The sequence below is a fragment of the Schistocerca nitens genome, chromosome 2 (genome assembly GCF_023898315.1).
Source record: "Schistocerca nitens isolate TAMUIC-IGC-003100 chromosome 2, iqSchNite1.1, whole genome shotgun sequence".
Classification (NCBI taxonomy): Eukaryota; Metazoa; Arthropoda; class Insecta; order Orthoptera; family Acrididae; genus Schistocerca; species Schistocerca nitens.
The window spans coordinates 640385715-640408245 of record NC_064615.1 but is presented as its reverse complement, the minus strand read 5'-3'; the positions used below and the strand labels follow the sequence as shown (position 1 = coordinate 640408245).

The following is a 22531-nucleotide window of genomic DNA, read 5'->3' as shown; positions in this document are numbered from 1 at the left end:
AATGTACTATGCATGGCAAAGTGGTGCTATCCAAAACTGGTGCCGAAAGAACCATGGGCAACAGCTGATGGGTGCACAACGACTGCAGAGAAATGTACAGGCAAATCGATGAGTAACTGTTGAGAAACTGACCATCCAGATGAACTAAGGGGCTGCTAACAGTGTCTGCTGAACAGACAGATGGCCGCTGGATGTTTTGAAGGATCCAGGCTGAAGGAGGGAGCATTATGGTTTGGGTAATGTTTTCGTGGCATTCCCTGGGTGATCTCAATATTCTGGAATGTACAATAGATCAACACAAGTATATATCTATCTTGGGAAACATGTCCACCCCTACATACAGTGTGTTTTTCCTCAGCATGATGGCATCTACCAGCAGGACAACGCAACATGTCTCTCAGCTTGTAGCGTACGTCTGTGATTTGAAGAGCCCACAATTAATTTACCATACTCCTCTGGCTACCAAACTCCCCAGATTTAAACCCAATCATGAATCTGTGGGACTACCCCTATAGGACTGTTCATGCCGTAGAAACTCGTCCGACAAACCTTGAGCAGCTGGCCACGGCACTGGAGTTGGCACGACTCCACATTGCTGTCGGTACCTTGCACAACCACATAGATATTCTTCCAGTAATTCTCAAAGTGGTCCACACTGCAAAAGGGTTATCAGGCCTTTGACAGGTGGTCACATTTTCTAAAGACTTTTATATTTAATCAACAGCTTATCAATTAGAGAGTATGTTTTGACAAGGCCACGAACAGAAAATCAGATGTGACCTTACTGGAAGAAAAATTGAAAGCCTGATATCTGCAGGGAGTAATTTAGGGGAACACTAGCAGATTTAAATGATGACTGGCCACGTCATGGGAAAGCTTTCACGAAATGCTTCCTGAAAAACTGGTAGCAATGGGGGTCAAAGGGATAAGAAACAAGTGGTTTCAGTTTTATTTGTACAATAGATCATAGGTTGCGGAACTCACACTGGTTCATTCTAATCAGAAAATCAGATTTGTATCAAACATAAAGAAAGTAGATACTGGGTACCTCAGGGCAGTGTGTTAGGCCCGCCTTCTGTTCCTTATTTATATAAATGCTATTCAGTCCTCAGAAATTGCAAGTAAAATCGTGTTGGTTATAGGTGACACTATTGAAATAATGAGCAATGTTCAGAAGTCAACACTTACAACAACTGATCGAGTTCTCAAGCCATACACTCATAGTTCAATGCACCAATCATTAATATGCACGAAACAAATTACATTCAACTTGGGAAAATGAATCAAAACCACCTGGTACTCTGTGAAACTGAGTTAGAAAGAATTTGATGCACAAAACTTTAAAAAATGTATGTTAATCAAGACAAACTAGAAAGATCATTTAGCAGAACTCTCCCAGAGACTCAGTTCAGCATGTTTTGTCTGAGAATCACTTCAAAAGTATGCCCCTCACAAGGTGCTACAATGGCTTACTTTGATTGCTTTCAGCCCCTTATAGTTTACAGACTAGTGTTTTTGAGGTAAAACTAATAGTTAGTTAAATGAAATGTTTATATTACAGAAAATGGCAATTCAAATTTTGTCACATAGTTCTGCAAGCCCCTATTTGAAAAGTTGTGTGCTCTTACTGTAGCTTCCCTATGAGTATATAAATTTGTGCCGATAACAAGCTAAACTTTATGACCTGTAAACCAACAGCAAACATGGGTCCTTCCACGAAGAACAAATAAAAACAACTCTTACTTGGTGTCTTTATTTATAATGCACTGCTAACGTACAAACGAGGCTGAAGAAGGAAACAGCTTTCAGGCCATAGTTAAAAAAAATTTCTTTTTCAGAAATGTATCTGCAATGTAAGTGAATACATTGTCTTGCAGAAATACTAGGCATTCGTTTCCTGCTGAGTATTTTGTCATCTGTTATAGGGTGTACTACCTATGTGCATCCTTGCACAAGAGTTTTTCTGCCGTTGGTTTCCAGTTTTCTGTTTCAGATGCAGCAAAATACATGTCCTCAGAGCAGGGAATCAGTTGCAAGAAAATTTATGATGGATTCAACATTGACATGTGTTCATGTGTCTAAATTTTTCAGAAACGTGTAACCAAGTTTCATGTTCTACTTACATTACTGATTTTATAACTTCTGTATGATTTAAGTTCCTTGTACACTAGGTACATGTGGTTTTCTTTGCAAATCACATCCTGATAACGATAGCTATTACATGGTTATTGCACTGGATGCACATTTGGATGGAGTGGGGTTTATACCCTGTCAGGCCTGACCCAAGTTTTTCATGGTATCTGGAAGTTGCTAAGGTGAATGCTAGGTTGGTTTTCTTGATAAGGCAATGACCTACTTTCTGTTCTTTCCTCACCTAATTCTGTCCTACTTCATGTTTATATATGCAGTACATATTTTATTTCTGCCATGTATAAAACATGTTCTATACTGCTGTGTCAAATGGCCACAGGACAAATAAATAATAAATAAATAGATCCTAAACAATAAGTTTTACTAATTCACTACTGTAAGGTTCAAAGAAGGGGAGTACATTTTGTTTTATTGAGAAATTGGGGAGAAAGTGTCACGGACATGATACAGGATTCAGGGTGGAAATCATTAAAACAAATGTGTTTTTCGTTCATAAAATTTCAGTCAATAACTTTCTCCTCCGAATGTGAAAATATTTTGTTGCCACTGACCTACATAGGTAGAAACAATCACCACTGACCTACATAGGTAGAAACAATCACCATTATAAAATACGAGAAATCAGAGCTTTCATGGGAAGATATAGGTGTCAGTTTCACCCACATACTGTTTGAGAGTGGAGTAACAGAGACGTGTGATCTGCAGAGTAGCCATGTAGATGTGGAAGTACATGTCTCACTTTGCTGTAGCAAAACAGGAGTATTCATTAACAAAAGAGAAACGAATTTCCTGAGGTCATCAATGATGACACAATGGTGGAATGTTAACCTCAACAAAACAACTTTTTGTCCTTTATGATTGGTTACCTAATTCTTAACAAGAAGGAAGATATGTCTATATGTCTACATTCTATCGATGCTGACATAGTTTGGCGTGATAGCATAATAATGAACAAGTTTTTAAGAACAAAACTCACTTTTCCAATACTCAATACCTTCGAACATTGCAACTGATACTTCACACACTCATAACAATGCCTCATACAAACATGTTTTGCATCATCTTAATTTCTAGTGAAATTTCATGAGTTGATTTTGGAAGAAATTTGCATTTTAGAGCAGGTTCTGTAAGATGAATCACTGCATTATCTGACATTTACAGGCTCTACATCTATGATAAATTTTTTCCACAACATACATAAGGTCAGTTTTTTAAGAGCACTTGACATTTGCGATGAGGTGTAAAGTCTTCTGTTTCTTAATGAGCACTTACCAAACTGTCACAAATTATCATACCAGATGAGTGAAATTTCATCTCAGTTTCCTGAATGTATATTTGAGAACCCTATGCTTTTCACAACATGCTACATAAAAATTTCTTTATTTTTAAAGAATAACTATCATGTTTAGTGAGGTTTAAAAACACACTGGTTAAATAGCTACCTACAAAAATATAGCTAGTTCTAACTGAGAAGTCCAGTCGCAAACAGTAACATTCACTTTAAATTTTGTGAACAATCGTTTAGTAGAAAAACTACTCCCAACACTATGAAAAAATCAGTATGGCCTACCACATTTTTTTAAATTGTGTCTGCAACTGCACTCTATGTAACAACAATAAATTAGTATCCCTACTTTTAACTTTCAATACATCTTCAACAAGAACATAAATAAGACCATGCCTGGGAAACAAGTTAACACTTAAATACGGTAAGAACATTACCAGCAATTTTCCTTTTCCCAGGTAGGATCTTTTAGTGGTCTATAAGGGTGATGCTGAAAAGCAGTAATATTCATCTTTTTTTATAAAACAGACTTCATAAACTAAAGTTTAGCTTATATGTATATATACTATATGAGCAACTGTTATTAATGACTAGTTCTTTTAAAGAATCGGATTAGAAGTACATTTAACCATTTTACCTTTCTAATGCAAAATACTACCCTTGATGTTCTCTCAATAAAAAGCAATTTTTTTTCTACTCCTAAGTGTATAAACTAAAGAATATTCCAAAGCTTTTATCTTGTGGTTATGTCATAATGTGTATCGTGCCAAAAGCCTCAAATGCTGATGGCTGAAACACTGCTTCACTGTGCTATTTACTTCGACATTTCACAACATTTAAACTTATCCTTCTTATGGTAAGCACAAATAAAGCCTAGACTTCCTGCAAGTGTAGAAACACTGCCTTCATGAAACTTTGTTGCAATTCTTCAGTTTTATTGTGATAATATCCTGATTAATCAAAGTTCCTCACTTCACATTTCAACCAACTTGCATTCTTATTTTTATAAATAAACTATTTTTTGCAAGTTGAGCAGAGCATCACATATGAAACACTACATTGCCAAATTCATTACTGACTATCACAACACTAAACCACTATATAAGACTGCAAAAACTTGGTGTGGAACGAGGTCAGTGACTGCAGATTGTGAAAAGAATCTGATTTTGTCAGAGGGCAGGACCTAAATTCATTTCTTATTTACAATGTCACATTTAAAATATACTCTATGTGTCCTAACTGGCTGAATTATTTTATTTCCATTACTTAATTTTAAAAAAAAATAAATGTACCTGAACAATTAATTGCTAAAGTGATCTTACAGTGTCCACAGTTCTTGTGTTACATACTGGTATTTGCAATTCATTGACGATGAGAGCCAATCTGGCGATAGCAAGCAGTAGTCAATAAGAATTGCTGCATCTAATGATTTCTGAACCTAATGTTTCTTGACTGCATTTGTTTTTGACATTAATGGAAATAAAAACAGATGTGCTTAACTGACCTGTAGGTTGGAATGTGACAATCTGCTTGAGAGTTGGTGAAACTAATGCCCAAATCTCAACACAACAACATGACTGCCACAACAAATTGATGTGCAGCATTGCCCAAGATACATGTATGTCATTGCAAGATCAATTTATGTGTCTTGTTTCTTATTTTGCCGAACATTCTGATGATGTGGTCAAATTCTAATCTAATATAACGAAATACCAGCTAAATCAAACAATGGGAACTCCAGGCTGTAATATCAACAATGAAGGAAAAGATACTGCTTACCATAAAGATGACATGTTAAGTTGCAGACAAGCACAATTACAAGACACGTACGCACAAGCATACGGCCACAGCTGATCTGAGTGCCCGAGTTGGCGGTCACATGTTTTGTGTGTGTGTGTGTGTGTGTGTGTGTGTGTGTGTGTGTTTCTTTTTCTGATGAAGGCTGAGCCAAAACTTATCTAAGTGTCTTTTAAATGTTTCTGTCTGAAACATTAAGTGTCATCTTTAAGGTAAGTAACAATCTATCTTTTGCTACATTATTAAAATACCAGCTAACTTTATTTATGAACTATAGGAAATTCGGAACAAGTATTCTGAGTGGTTACTGACAACCAACTCATGAATCATCATTCAGTTCCCTTCGTTCATCACGTGAAGTGTTACCAACACTGCCACGCAACACAAGAGCTCCTAACACTGTAAGTGCACTTTTACTGAATTAATCACTGTAACAGGTGATGATCATGAAATGGCTCCTCAAAATACTGATACTGAGAAAGATATTTGTTCCTTCCATTATGAGCAATGAAGCGCTGCTATTGCCCTTAATCGTACAGAAGAGACAGGCAGACAGACAGAAAGACAGACAGAGTGCTGAGATCCCAAAGCAATACCATAATAATTTACACAAACCACTGTCAACTACTTACAGTCTAAGATGTCATAAGTTACACGTCATTAAAATAAGTCAAGGTACACGCAATTCCTTTAGGAGAAGGTGATAGCAGTTTGTCTGTCTTCTGTAGCAGAAGAGTTGACACATTAGAATGGTAAATCAATTTGGAAAAAATGGTACAACCCTCAAGTGAATCACTTGTATCAAAAACCCACAGTTTCTGAATATTAAATGCTTTTAGGTCATCATTTAATCAATACTTGTGACAAGTACTAATTCTGGAACTGGCATGGAAACGCAGCTGCTCTAAATTCAGACTTATGATAGATATACACAAAAGTATCTTATTGAAACATTAATAAACTTTAACTCTAGTCTCTTATCTGGAGTTTTGAGACCTGGATATTACAAAAAAATATTACCCATATCATAGCATTCCTACTTAATGATCTAAACATAAGCATTCTCATACCATATACTACAGCTATTCTATATACTTACCTTACATCAGGGTCCCAACTTTCATTAAGAGCTAAGCTAGCTGATGTATGAAGAACTGCAACAAATTAAAATTAAAGTCATAACAAGGAAATATTCTCAAAAATTACATATTAAAACTAAGAAAAACATTTCATAAGTAGCAATGCACTTCATCTCGTAACTCCTGGTAACAATATTCTCCTCAAACGAAATTAATTGCAAGATCAGAGTACTCCAAAGTGACCTTAAAAAACTTAAAACTTAAATTTCGCAGTTGCTTTCCTGCACTGTTTACATTTTGGGAATTGAGTTTTTAATTGTTTGTGAGCTGCCATCAGAATCCTTATGGTAATTTATAAGTTAGATATTATTTTTACAATAAAGTAAAACAGGGATAGATGTTTCTCTCAATCACAAAGTATCAAGTGTATGAAAGTTTTGACTGTGTGTGTGTGTGTGTGTGTGTGTGTGTGTGTGTGTGTGTGTGTGTGTGTGTTTTGAACTGCTCTATTATAATGATGAGATGAAGCTGGAGGGTCTGTAGCACCCAGCTGCGCTATGAGCAGAAAGAAGCATACAACGTTTTTCTCTCTTATGTATTTCTGTGTATTTTTTTCAGGTAATATCATCAGTACAGTTAAACAACCTACCAGACATGAGTTCTGAAGTGTAATGGAAACAGACACACATTAAAAGAGAAAATGTCCCAGCTGAAGTGCATTACGTAACTGTCTTTGCTAAAACATTTCAGTGTTTCAGAAAGAAAGGTAGATAATACTATGCTGATATTTTGTACTTCTTACTAATACGAAAGCACTAACTTTATAGTTCAAGTAAAACACCCATACTCATACCAATTTTTCTATTTTACTGATATTAAACAAACATATTTGAAACACAGTAGCATAGTCAGATTATCCTTCATCAATAATTAAATTTATCTAAATCCATGATAAAAAAACAACTTTCAAAATGTTTTGACAGTAGAAATAATGCATAAGTCAACTACTTCATACAGAAGTAGTAACAATATCTTGGTAATGAATTATTTTCATACAAGTAGTTCTTCGGAAATTTATTTCCTAACTCAAAATGAACTTTGTGGCCTTAATTAGAATTTATATTTGGCAGAACAACTCTGAAGTATCATGTGACAAGCTAAAAGAATACATTATATACACAAACTATGTTCACATTCGGGTGGTGGCTTATGGGAGTGACTGCAAATGGGGAATGCCTTTACAGTCACTCCCACCAAGCACTGTACCAAGTGTCAACATAGTTTAAAGGCATAGAAAGGGGAAGTTATCACAGTTTTCATTGCAATTTTAAATACAACAACTCTAAATGACAGTCATTCTGTGGTGAAGAATTTTAAAGACAAATGATGTTCAGTAAGAATGGTAACTGTTCAAGATTATCAACACAAGTCAGATTTGACACTGTGCTCCAACACACAATGACAACTTCCTCTCAACTTTTTATAACACATTCTATGGGAAAAATTCAACGTTCGGCATCAAATATACACAAAGCAAATGTTTAAACTGTTTTAAATATCAACTGTCATATTTAAGTCTAACTTAAATAATGGCAACTGTCATTTATTACACTAAAGTTTATTGATTCTTATGCGACTGGACCAAAGAAGGAAAATCCCATTAGAAAATCAAGGACATGAAATATTATTCTTATTGATGTTCCCTGAACAAATAAACACACAAGTAAATATCCAATTGAGCCCAAAAAGATCTTAATGTTGACTTCATAACAAAAACAGAAAATTTCTCCAAAGTAACCAGTAACATTTATTTACATGAAATGCTGATTTCCCAATATTTACATCGAACTAAGTATGTGACTGAGCCACACACACAACAGGAAAATGAAAATTTTGATGAATTATCAGCAATAACAGAAGAAGTAATTAAACAGTCACTTGCCTATCTTTGACTCATTATGAACCAGAAAATGAAAACATGACTCTGAACCGATATGAATATGTGCAATATTATGAGAGGCCCTGTGTGCTGCAGTTGCCCAATTGCTAGGTTTTTTTTTTCCAATAAATCTTTAGACAGTCAATCTGCCAATAATGACAGGATAAATATTTTCCTTTACATAATTATAGATTGAAATTATAAAGGTAAACTGATTTGCAGTTCTGTTATTAAACAGTAATTCACAAGTAGGTAAGAAATAATATGACTAAAGTGAATACAGTATCAAAAGTTATAAGACATACAACTTTCCATGTGTAAATTTGTTATAGCAACAAAAATGTTATTTTGGTATGGAGTTGTGTTACTGACAACATAATATGTTGCCTGATGGCTTACAACTCATTACTGACTTACTAAGAAACTTTAAAAGAAGGGGTCATCAACTCAACAGAGGAAAATTATTAATTAGCAAATCAACACACATCAGTGCACAAAACTGGTGAAGTTATTTGTCCGCGTTTCAACAAGCTTAAATGGAGGGCACTAACACTAAACGCTTTTCAAATAATCTATTGAAGTTCTGGGAACATAAGAAAAACGAGTCACTTTTATCGTACTTTCAATTTGACACATTGTCCTACACAACTGCAGAAGTCTACTGATATGGGATGAACAAGTCAATGATTAGAATCATGCCAGTACAACAGAACTCAGGAAACTGAGGTAAAAACAAAACCTGTTATGTTTACATTACGTTCCCAATCATATAAGACTATTTTACACTACACATTTTCCATTCACCGACGAGATCTACTGTAGGTAACACCTAACAATCACATTAGGGCGTTCTAATTCTGTTACAGGCGATTGCCTCCAGCAGTAAAACAGAAATACAGGCTAGTAGTGAAATAATGCCAACCAACTCGCGCGCCCTTCACAACTGCAGAGGTTATCTGACCAACGCGAACAATAAATGCACTCGGTAACACAGCTCTTGTTCACTCGCACAGTTCCCATACTAATTTGCTACAGGTTCACTAATATTTACGCAAGTCCGTAACAATGAAATAGCATACATTACGTAAATTGGTTTGGAAATTTGCTTTACACTTACTCTGTACATGAAACAGTCCAACTGAGAATTGACATATTTCTGGCATTTGCCTTAAAATTTCTTCCGTCACTAGATGTACACCTCTATGTTGTGGCCTGAGATTAATTTTTCTCTGAAACCAAGCCGAACCTATCTGCAATCCTATTCCTCTGTTCGATGAAGCCATGTTGAGCACACTACTACATACACTTGCCGCTGTAACTTCAATCACGAATACTATGAAGTCGACAGCATGTTCCAGCTCTCTTTTAGATTCATTTCAGATTCTTCATCATACTTCCACCGACTTCTTGCATGCTCTAACCATTACACTGACGCAGCAACCCACCAACTCCCACTACTATTGCAGATCAAAGTCCAAGCAGCACGCGTTGCAAGGTATTAGATTCATAACTATTCCATCAGTGGGCAATCAGCTCATTTCACTCAAGAACACATTTTTATCGTTTACGTTTCATTAAAACAGGTATCGAAACCTTGCTTGTCAGTAAACCTCCCACATACTTGCACTAGAGCTGCCATCTGTTTTGATTCGATCCCCTAACCATTTCATCGCTGAAGTACGAGAAAGAATAGCTTCTGGTGCTGCGAGTCTCCTCAAAAGATATTGGTTTATTACATATTTATGTGGCCGGACAGTGAATTTTATCTCCGCTAGAATAAAAAAGAATCTACGTTTACGGCGAGGTATTTCTCCAAGAATAGCTGTCAAAACCCCCCGAGAAAGTTTACATGCAGCCTTGTTGGAGAAGGAGGAAAGGCAAATGTAGACAACTTTTCTTCATTTCTATAACCGATATGCAGACCAGGACTGCATTACCTTCCAAGTATTGTTCATGAAATGCTTAATGTAGAACCCACACATGTCACCCACGTTTGCCAAGTACACAGGTCCTGAGCTAAATTCGTTTTATTTTTAACTCTGACAATGAGAAAATACTTGAATATTAACTGCTCTACATCTCGTCGGAATTAAGACTTTGAACTGAGAGTGGTTTAGGGTGCTACGGAGCTTTCATAATGAGATAATAGTGCAACATTGTTCATTGCTTGACTGTAATTGCTAGTAAGGATATTCCGAAGCGGTTCTTAAATTCAAGCTCTCAAAGGCGATACTGTCAGCCGGAAAGTGATTAGAACGGGAAGTGATGCATCTTATTGTAATCGCTAGTAACAAAAGTGTTTACATCTGTCTTCAAGCGTCTGACGGCTCAGTTTCATCAGCATTTTGGTGGCGTCCTCCCGTGAGTCAAACCAGTACATGACCATTACGCCGCCCTTCGTTGTACTCTTCAGTATCCTCTGATTCTGATAGTCCTATTTCTTATAGATCCCACTCAGATGAACAGTATGTCACAGTAGAGTTTCACAAGCAATCCCCTTTGTCGACTACCTAACTGCAGTTTTGCAGTATAGTGTGCGATTTGTGCTTTTACAGTGGGGGGGGATGTCTTAGGGGGTTAGTAGAATTATATATGTTACTAGCTTGGACCGTGGCGTTACGCATGTTTAAACAGCTATTTATGAATAGATGTTAATGCTGAAACTCACTATTGACGCATATACACTATCAGAAAATCCATCCCTTGTTATATCTTTAAAAGTACATTATAGGTAAAGCTTATTTACAAAATCATCTACATACGGGTACAGATATACGAGGGGAATTCAAAAAGCAGACGCACATTTGTGAAAAGTTGTACTTATTCTGATGATAGAAAACTGAAACATATTAATAGTATTAATACTAAGACTTAGTAAAAACTTTCAGTGTTTGGCTCCACAAATTTAAATTATATGTAAAGTTTTGCTCCACTGCGTGGGAAATGAACATCCCAGGTTGGGATGCATAAACTAAAACCAGAAGAGGGGATGGTCTGATGCAGAGGGGGGGGGGAATCCCCCCCATCCCCCCCTGCAAATCGCACACTGGCCTAGCAATGCACCAGGGTGTGCCTCCCGCTTTTCACACGAGACCTATGTGATTATTTATTTACTTATTCATTGTTCTCAAAACATTCAGTACAATATTATCGGACATGTCAAATACAGTGTACGTGCCCAGTAATGCTTAAAATAAATTTGTATAATAATGAGCGTATGGCATTGGTGGCCGGGAGACCCCTCGCGGGGCGGTTCGACCGCCGCTCCACAAGTTCTTTAACGCCACTACGGCAACTTGCGAGTGAATGAGGATGAAATGATCATGAAAGGCACACAACACCCAGTCATCTCGAGGCAGAGAAAATCCATGACCCCGCCGGGAATCGAAGGAATCGAACCCGGGACCGCGAGCGTGGGAAGCGAGAACGCTACCGCAAGACCACTAGCCGCGGACAGTATTTGTATGACTGCCTGTGACTCATAGATTTGTTATAAAGTTTTTCTGCGTTTTGTAACGAACACAATTTTATATTTCTGATCACTTGAAGTAAGTTGCCAATCTGCAAATCACTCTGAAAACTTATTAAAATCTGACTGGATGTTTATACACCTTTTTTTTTTTTTTTTTTTTTTTGCAAAAAATCATTATAGATACCTGCAACTACTTTAGCTTTTATGTACGACCCTTCGTACAACATCTGAAAGATGGGTCAATTCCAAAACGGATAGCTAAAGAAGCGAACATAGCTCGTTCTCAAACATAAATGATTCGTTTAATAAATCTGGCTATTGTGATGAGTTGCATCACTAATATCTTTGTAAGTCAGTGCTAGGTTACAAGGAGACACAGATACTACTGCTACCAGAATCAAAAAAGTAAAGAAGAGGAAGAAGCACCGAAGTTACTGGTTTCCCCGAAATGCAATGCCACTTCATAATAGTGCCGCTAAAGTAACGCTGTAGGAAGTGGCATGACGGCTAATACGGCAGCGGCGCCGTCTGCTACTATTTCCGCATGGAGGTAAGAATACCTTCAAGGTTCCCGTGCGCTCCTGTCAAAATTCTGGTGCACAGATTTTAATATGACTTGAAATGAGATATTCGGACGGACACTGGTGCTAGCATTTAGATTATGACATTAGATCGGAGTCAGGAATCCAATAAGAAGTTTGTTTCGTTAAGAAATATCACGTGGCCATCAAAAACACTTTTAAACGAATAAGTACTCACAAACCAAAATCTATTCTTGAAGCCGGGTCCTTACATCCAAAATCACGCTACAGCTCGCAGTGTTCTGCAGTCTCGTCATCAGCTGCCGTTCACATAGGCCGACACAAATGCTACGTAGTTGCTAATGTAGTAGCACATACTGTGATATTACAACTGAGCCAAGGGCTAAATACACAGAAAAGAAAACGCAAATGTGGCTTACAAAAATTGATTTCGCGCACTAATAAAATGAGGCTACAAACCTGTCTTACTAAACAGCTAAAACAGTCACCACTACCAGCTGCCGTTTTCCTCATATGTGAGACACTCAAGATTGACTGTGGAATCTTATTCTTCCTACCGCTAGTGTAACTGAGACTTGGGAACATCACAGCTCTGTGATCATTGACTCACTTCCTCAAATGTCTCAGACTTATCCTGCTATAGTCGTGTGATATTTTCTTTTGCAAATAAAATCGTCTAGATCGATTATTATACAGATTGTTAGGGGTATTAGTGCGTATTGCAAGGGGTATAAGTGCAGATATCGTGCCCTTGGTACCGTAAAATGTACCCACTTCATTATGTTAGTTGTTTTTCATGCATCCATCAGTCTTCCCCATAATTTAGTCCTGATGTTTTCTGCATGGTGGTAGCTACAGCAGTAAGTGGACTACACATGTCAGTATAGGCTAACCGTTCTGTGTCCACATTTCAATACCTGGCCTGTTGCCAAAGGCAAAAGTAAACATCAATGGTCTGCTCCTGCCAAATGTACTTGCAGATACTAACCAACCTAAACACATACCACTCCCAATAGCTACAATTATTAGTCTGCAAATGAAGTAAATACTTTACAATTAAATGAAAACCCTTAGCAGCTTACAGGCGTTGACATACGTCAGCGAGGACAGATGAAAATGTGTGCCCCGACCGGGACTCGAACGCGGGATCTCCTGCTTACAAGGCAGACACTCTATCCATCTGAGTCACCAAGGACACAGAGGATAGTGCGACTGCAGAGATTTATCTCTGGCACGCCTCCGCGAAACCCACATTCTCAACGTATTGTCCCAGACATGTCCGAAAGAACAGATACCATCTTAGTATATATGAAGTAAATACTGTTGTAATTTTGTTCAGTAGATGGTCCTCAGTCACCAATACAAGTATCTGTACATACACTCCAACAACCTGCATGTTTCTACTTTTAAATGGCAAACCCCCCAATGTTTCACAATTGCTAAATGTGTATGGGAATTGGATATACATTCCCATCTACTGCTCCCCTCTCTATCTGTCTCCTCCTCCTCTCTGTATCTGTACATATCCTCCTGTCCTATCTCTGCTCCACCCTCTACATATGCTTTTCCTTCACCTCTCTCTGTCCATCTCCTCTCTCCCCCTGTCACTGACCTTGAACCTTGTTTATTGTTATAGTCAACGAAACCTTGATTGGGAATTAAAATCGCTTAAAATAAATGGGTAAATCGGGTGGGATCATTGGTGTACAGGGTATGAGAATTCTCCCACTGCTGGATTCGTGAAGATAGTGGCTTCAGTGACAGTATTTCACATAGTTCTGTTCTGCAAATGGGGAGCACAGCATTTTCTTTCTTGTACAGTCCGAACTTTTATTACAGTATTGTTTAAAACAGGAAGTAAATTGGTCAAGAGCATTTCGAGATTTTTAACAGTAACATTAAACACTAACTAGGCTTTTATCGTCATGTAGATTGTAACTATGCATTTATATACGATATATGTTTAAAAAACGTATAGCCTATGTCTGTCTGGAGGTTTAGTGGAGTATTGTACAAAAATTTGAAGTATATCAGTCAAGAAATTTTCGAGATTCTTGCTAACAATGTTTCCTCTTTTCATATGAATAAAATATGAAACTTATGTCATCTGAAGTTTTATTAGAGAAATATGTAAAAATTTGAAGTAAATCACTCAAGAACTTTTAGAGATTTTTGGTCACAACATTAAAAAAATGGTTCAAATGGCTCTGAGCACTATGGGACTTAACTGCTGAGGTCATCAGTCCCCTAGAACTTATAACTACTTAAACTTAACTAACCTAAGGACATCACACACATCCGTGCCCGAGGCAGGATTCGAACCTGCGACCGTAGCGGTCACGCGGCTCCAGACTGTAGCGCCTAGAACCCGCACGGCCACTCCGGCCGGCCGGTAACAACATTAAACAACTTGTCTTTATATACTGGTAGTAGTATACAGGGTACTCCATTGATCGTGACCGGGCCATATATCTCACGAAATAAGCGTCAAACGAAAAAACTACAAAGAACGAAACTTGAATAGTTTGAAGGGGGAAACCAGATGGCGCTATAGTTGGCCCGCTAGATGGCGCTGCACATAGGTCAAACGGATATCAACTGGTTTTTTTTTAAATAGGAACCCACATTTTTTATTACATATTCATGTAGTACGTAAAGAAATATGAATGTTTTAGTTGGGCCACTTTTTTCGCTTTATGATAGATGGCGCTGTAATAGTCACAAACATATGGCTCACAATTTTAGACGAACAGTTGGTAACAGGTAGGCTTTTTAAATTAAAATACAGAGCATAGGTACATTTGAACATTTTATTTCGCTTGTTCCAATGTGGTACATGTACCTTTGTGAACTTATCACTTCTGAGAACGTATGCTGTTACAGCGTGATTACCTGTAAATACCACATTAATGCAATAAACGCACAAAATGATGTCCGTCAACCTCAATGCATTTGGCAATACGTGTAACGACATTCCTCTCAACAGCGAGTAGTTCGCCTTCCGTAATGTTCACACATGCATTGACAAGGCGCTGACGCATGTTGTCAGGCATTTCGGTGGATCACGATAGCAAATATCCTTCAACTTTCCCCGCAGAAAGAAATCCGGGGACGTCAGATCCGGTGAAGAACGTGTGGGCCATGGCGTGCTTCGACGACCAATCAACCTGTCAGAAATAAGCTATTCAATTCCGCTTCAACCGCACGCGAGCTATGTGCCGGACATCCTTCATGTTTGAAGTACATCGTCATTCTGTCATGCAGTGAAACGTCTTGTAGTAACATCGGTAAAACATTACGTAGGAAATCAGCACACATTGCACCATTTAGATTGCCATCGATAAAATGGGGGCCAATCATCCTTCCTCACATAATGCTTCACCACATATTAACCCGCCAAGGTCGCTGATGTTCCACTTGTCGCAGCCATCGTGGATTTTCCTTTGCCCAATAGTGCATATCATGCCGGTGTTGGTGAATGACGCTTCGTCACTAAATAGAACGCGTGCAAAAAATCTGTCATTGTCCCGTAATTTCTCTTGTGCCCAGTGGCAGAACTGAACATGACGTTCAAAGTCGCCGCCATGCAATTCCTGGTGCATAGAAATATGGTATGGGTGCAATTGATGTTGATGTAGCCTTCTCAACACCGACGTTTCTGAGATTCCCGATTCTCGCGCAATTTGTCTTCTACTGATGTGCGGATTAGCCGCGACAGCAGCTAAAACACCTGCTTGGGCATCATCATTTGTTGCAGGTTGCGGGTAACGTTTCACATGTCGCTGAACACTTCCTGTTTCCTTAAATAACGTAATTATCCGGCGAGCGGTCAGGACACTTTGAATGATGTCGTCCATGATACCGAGCAGCATACTTAGCACATGCGCGTTGGGCATTTGGATCACAATAGCCCTACATCAACACGATATCGACCTTTTCCGCAATTGGTAAACGGTCCATTTTAACACAGCTAATGTATCACGAAGCAAATACCGTCCGCACTGGCGGAATGTTACGTGATACCACCTTCTTATACGTTTGTGACTACTACAGCGCCATCTATCACAAAGCGAATATGTAATAAAAATGGGGGTTCCTATTTTAAAAAAACGCAGTTGATATCCGTTTGACCTATGGCAGCGCCATCTAGCGAGCCAACCATAGCGCCATCTGGTTACCCCCTTCAAGCTAGACGAGTTTCGTTCTTTGTAGTTTTTTCGTTTGATGCTTATTTCATGAGATATTTGGCCCGGTCACTATCAATGGTCCACCCTGTAGATGTAAGTTTGACTATTGGCATCATCAGAACGAAACGTAGAACCTGTAAAACAAAGTTCAATGTCAGTATCAATAAAACACATACTTAATTGGAGCATCAACGGAATCTTGTTTTCAAAGTTCTAACTTTTGATCTGATGATGGTAGCACCTTGAATGACGCTATAAATAAAGACATATGTTAAGTGGTCTAGTCTGTTTTATTCACAAAATATTCACAATGATCATGAACTCATAAGGAAATTTAGTTCCTTTCTTAATAGGTTGGTATTTTCTTGTCACTTAGATTAAAAAATATTGAAAACGGTTCTGCCTTAAGAGTTAATGTAGACTTCAAAATTTTATGTTTTGTAGTACAGCAAGTTCATTCCACACTAAAGCTACAATTGATTTTATCTTCCAAATTACAAATTTCCTCTATAATGCATCACTGGGACGATCCTAGTGAATCCATAAGGAAACCCGAAGAAAATTTCTCCCTCATAAGTCTTCTCGCCTCCTTGATTCCTTGATTCAGTTACACATACAGATCTGTAGGTGAAAAACTTACAATATTGCATTCTTGTTAATATCTGCATTTTTCTATCTCTACTAATGTAATTTATTAGTTTTCCATGAACCCACATTTACTGCATTTCTGAAAAAGAGGACATTGTTTACGTCTGAACACGAATTTAAAAGTTGCAGTGAAATGTGGATGGTAGACAATTTAGACAAGAAGAAGGTACAAACTTTTGAAATGTTGTACTATGGAAGAGTGCTGAAGATTAAATTGTTAGATCGATAACAAATGAGGATATACTCAAGAATCAAGAATTGTATTCACCACAGATCATTTTACAATGATTTTGGCTTCGTCATACAGGATGTACTAGTACATTCCCCTGTTCTTGCTAATCTGTGGCGCGGTAGGTCTAAATTACCCTTAGCCCTGATGTTGTGTTCATGTATTTCCCCTCTAGCAATAAATTCTGAAATATTATTTTTAATGTGGAGTACAGACACATAGATGTATAAATTTATAATTTTGAGTGTTATGAGTCTGGAAAAAAGAAGACGACAGTGTTCCCTATGACCTCTTTTACATATTATGCGTAAGACTTTTTTTTTTTTTTTTGTAATTTCAAGTTGTTGTTGATGTGAGGAGAGTGCCCCCATACAATCAGACCACATGAAATATGTGACTGGAATAGCCCACAGTATGTCACCCTAAGGTACTCCAAGCTCACTACCTCCCCTAGTTTCAAGATAAGGTCTGCCACCCGAGTTATTTTTTCACATACGTGATTGATATGTTCCTCCCAATAGAGTTTAGAGTCAATGTGAATACCTAAGAGTTTTACCGATTTATTGCCTACTTCATTTGTTCTTCCCATTACATCTATATCTATATCTACAACTACATCTATACACTGAAAATCACTGGCCATTGTGAAGTGCATGGCAGAGGGTATATCCCAGTGTATCAGATACTAGGGTTTCCTTGCATCCCAGTCACATATGAGGTGCGAGAAGAATGATTGTTTAAATGCCTCTTGTGTGCTGTAATTAACCTAATCTCGTCCCCCTGTGGGTGCATTATCTAGGGGGAGTCATGTAGAATCATTTAAAGCCGATTCTTGAAACATTGTAAGTAGGGCTTCTCAGGATAGTATATGTCTACCTTCAAGAGCCTGCCACTTCACTTTCTTCAGCATATCTGTACTAATGCTGTCCCTTGAGTCAAACAAACATGTTACCATTCGTGTTGTCCTCCTCTATATATGTTCAATACATCCTGTTTGTCCTATTTGGTTATACAATTCGGCAGTATTCTAGAATGGGTCACAAGTGTGATTTTTAAGCAATTTCCTTCAATGACTGACAGCATTTCTAGACTATCCTAGCAATAATCCAACTAAAACATTCATATTTCTTTACGTACTACATGAATATGTAATAAAAAATGGGGGTTCCTATTAAAAAAAAACTCAGTTGATATCCGTTCGACCTATGGCAGCACCATCTAGCGGGCCAACCATAGCGCCATCTGGTTTCCCACGTCAAGCTACACACGTTTCGTTCTTTGTAGTTTTTTCGTTTGACGCTTATTTCGTGAGATATTTGCCCCGGTCACGATCAATGGACCACCCGATATAGAGGAGGACAGCATGAATGGTAACATGTTTGTTTGACTTAAGGGACAGCATTACAGAGGTGCTGAAGGAAGTGAACTGGCAGACTCTTGAAGGTAGACATAAACTATCCTGAGAAGCCCTACTTACAATGTTTCAAGGACCAGCTTTAAATGATGATTCTACATGACTCCCCCTACGTAATGCACCCGTAGGGAGACAAGATTACGTTAATTACAGCACACAAGAGGCATTTAAGCAATCATTCTTCTCGCACCTCATATGTGAATGGGATGCGGGAAACCCTAATATCTGATACACTGGGATGTACCCTCTGTCATGCACTTCACAGTGGTCAGTGATTTGCAGCATATAGATGTAGATATAGATGTAGAGTACATCCTCATTTGTTATCGATATAACAATTTAATCTTCAGTATTCTTCTATAGAACACCTTTCACAAGTTTGTATCTTCTTATTGTCTAAATTGCCTACCATCCACATTTCACTGCAGTACAAAGTTAAACTGCAACTTTTAAATTCGTGTTAAGACGTAAACAATGTCCTCTTTTTCAGAAATGCAGTAAATGTGGGTTCATGGAAAACTAATAAATTACATTAGTAGAGATAGAAAAATGCAGATATTAACAAGAATGCAATATTGTAAGTTTTTCACCTACAAATCTGTATGTGTAACTGAATCAAGGAATCAAGGAGGCGAGAAGACTTATGATGGAGAAATTTTCTTTGGGTTTCCTTATAGATTCACAAGGATCGTCCCAGTGATGGATTATAGAGGTAATTTGTAATGTGGAAGATAAAATCAATTGTAGCTTTAGTGTGGAATGAACTTGCTGTACTACAAAACATAAAATTTTGAAGTCTACATTAACTCTTAAGGCAGAACCGTTTTCAATATTTTTTAATCTAAGTGACAAGAAAATACCAACCTATTAAGAAAGGAACTAAATTTCCTTATGAGTTCATGATCATTGTGAATATTTTGTGAATAAAACAGACTAGACAACTTAACATATGTCTTTATTTATAGCGCCATTCAAGGTGCTACCATCATCAGATCAAAAGTTAGAACTTTGAAAACAAGATTCCGTTGAAGCTCCAATTAAGAATGTGTTTTATTGACACTGACATTGAACTTTGTTTTACAGGTTCTAAGTTTTGACCTGATAATGTCAGTAGCCAAACTGGTATCTATACTACTACCAGTATATAAAGACAAGTTCTTGAGTAATTTACTTCAAAGTTTTACATATTTCTTCAATAAACATTCAGATGAAACAAGTTTCATATTTTATATATATAAAAAGAGGAAATGTTGACAGCAAGAATCTCTAAAAGTTCTTGACTCATATATTTCAAATTTTTGCACAATACTCCACTAAACCTTCAGACAGACATAGGCTACATATGTTTTAAACATACATCGTATATAAACACACAGTTACAATCTACACGACGATAAAAGCCATGTCAGTGTTTAATATTAATACTAATAATCTCGAAAAATGTGTAATCACCATGCTGTCGGCCATGTCCGGCGGAACAGACAACTACACTTTTATAACATAGCAGCTATGAACAACAATATTCAAGAAAATTATTCCAGCAGTGACCACATTAGGGGATTGAAATTAATCAATTCAGCTGAGAGGTACATGGACCAGGAGGCCGTATTGACGTTATTTGGACTGGGCAAGTTGGGTCGGTCGGAAAGTGTGTCTGGATGGTTGAGGCAGTTAAGGCAACCATTGTAGAGAAGCAAGCGCCCGGATCCCAGTCGCGATCCAGCACAAATTTTCAACTCGCAACACTGATTAATTTCAGTTCCCCAATGCAGCCACCTTCGGAAAAATTTCCCCAAGTATTGATATTCACGCCCACTGTTTTGTCAGACATGTCCAACAGAATGGGCACTACAGACATACAGAGGGTATTTCACAATTCGTGTTACACACTTCTAGAGGTTGTAGAGGGGCTGTAGTAGAACAAGTTTTACATAGCAACCCATGTCCGGAAATGGTTTGTTTCCAGGTTACAAGGGAAACAAGACCTCAGTCAAGCAACAGATATTTGTTACACTGTTCGTCTGTTACAGTAGGCTATCTACATTCACGTATGGTACCATGACGTGGTGTCACGTGATGTTCTCTGTTTTCATCTGTCTTGTTTTCGTGCTTCCTGGTGATGTGTCAGTTCACTTCAATGGTGATTAGTACTGCAGTAACAGGATGCCTGAGTACAGCCTAGCAGAGTACACAAGTGTGTTGTTAATTTAAGATGAAGCTCGCTGTAATGTAGGAGAAGCTCGACATCTCTACCGTGAGTACTTTTCAAATCATGTGAAACCATCTCATCCCATGTTTGCCAGAATAGAACGATGGTTGCGGGAAAGTGAGAAATTCAAAAGTGTTAAGCAAACTGTTGTGCTCCAACAAGGCAGAGCACTGTAATGTTGGAAGAGGATGTGCTTCATCAAACTGAAGAGGAGTCATCACCAAGTACTCAAGCCATTGCATGTGACTTGCACGTGTCTCACTCGCCCATCTGGCGTGTTCAGCATGAACAGAAGCTCCACCTATATCACCCTCAGAAGGTACGTGCCATGCTCCCACCAGATTTTGTGCCATATGTTAATTTCTGTACTAGGTTTTTACCCCATTATTTGGCTTTTTCTCAGTTTCCAAAGCAAATTTTGTTCAATTACAAAGCACATTTCAATAGGGAAGATGTACTGAATGCTCGAAAGAGCCACATATGGGATAAAGAAAACCACAAAGCCACACGAAGATTTCAACACTCCTTCGGCATCAATGTGTGGGCAGGTATCTGCAATGATCATGTGATTCAGCCATACATCCTTCCTCCCCTCCTAACGGGTGCCAGGTAATTGATATTCCTGCAACAAGTGCTGGCGGAGATTTTGGAAGATGTGCCATTGATTCCAGCATGATGGCATGGCAGTACATTTTGCAGTTTGCATCTGAAACCATCCAAATGTAGTCTATTGGGACTGGCAGATCAGTCGAGGTGGACCACTTGCTTGGCCATGAAGAGTCTTGTTCATGAGATCCTTGTCCAATTGGAGGAGATTTGATTGCACAGATCAGGGCTGCCGCAGGAGTGATTAACCATACACCACACATGTTAGACAGAGTTCATGCAAACATACTGTGCAGCTACACTGTGTGCACCGAACATGGTGAAGATCATATCGAACAACTGTTGTAATACCACAGTAAACAGAAGAGAAATCTGTACATGTTGTTTTCCTTGTAACATGGAAATGCATCATTTCTGGACATGGATTTCTATGCAAAACTTGAACTAGTAAGTCCTCTCTACAACCTATATAAGTCTGTAAGATAAACTGTGAAACACCCTGAATATATGTAACGCTTCATTTAGTAGTCGCCTGCTGCGCTAAGCACAGTTGCCCTAACCTACAAGAATGCTTTTCTAAATTTAGCTCGCTGCAGCCTCCACTGCTGTCGTTAGTGACAGCCACTGCCATATCAGTATGCTACCATTATAATATTATGGCTCAAAAGAAGAAATTAATGTTTTTAAGCTGGTAATATTAAACTCTTTGTTATTGAACTAGTATGTGTAGTGTCTCTGTTTGTATGTCTGTGAAGGAGAATTTTAATTTCCAGAGTGACGTCGACTATATCCACAGCATACGCAATTTCGTACACATAGACAAGTTACTCTGGTGGTGTAGAAGCAGCTGCCGACTCTGATGGTCGCCTGAAAATTTTTTGAAATGTGAGAGAGAGAAAAATTCTATAGGATCTTCTCGAATTGGGATACTGCCATTCGCATTTGATCATACGATGATTGTTTGCGAGTGAAA

The 22531-nt window shown here is 38.1% G+C and overlaps 1 protein-coding gene across 1 annotated transcript in view; it reads right to left on the bottom strand.

The window, feature by feature from the left end:
- LOC126236752 (UPF0047 protein YjbQ) overlaps window positions 1–9936 on the bottom strand; it is a 71763-nt gene extending 61827 nt beyond the window's left edge. The window contains exons 1-2 of the mRNA XM_049946290.1: window positions 9369–9936; window positions 6333–6387 (exon numbers count right to left, since the gene is read on the bottom strand). Of these exons, the coding sequence (XP_049802247.1) occupies window positions 6333–6387; window positions 9369–9534 (221 nt within the window). The 5' untranslated portion in view covers window positions 9535–9936. The remainder of the gene's footprint in view (window positions 1–6332; window positions 6388–9368) is intronic.
- Window positions 9937–22531: the final 12595 nt, after the last annotated feature.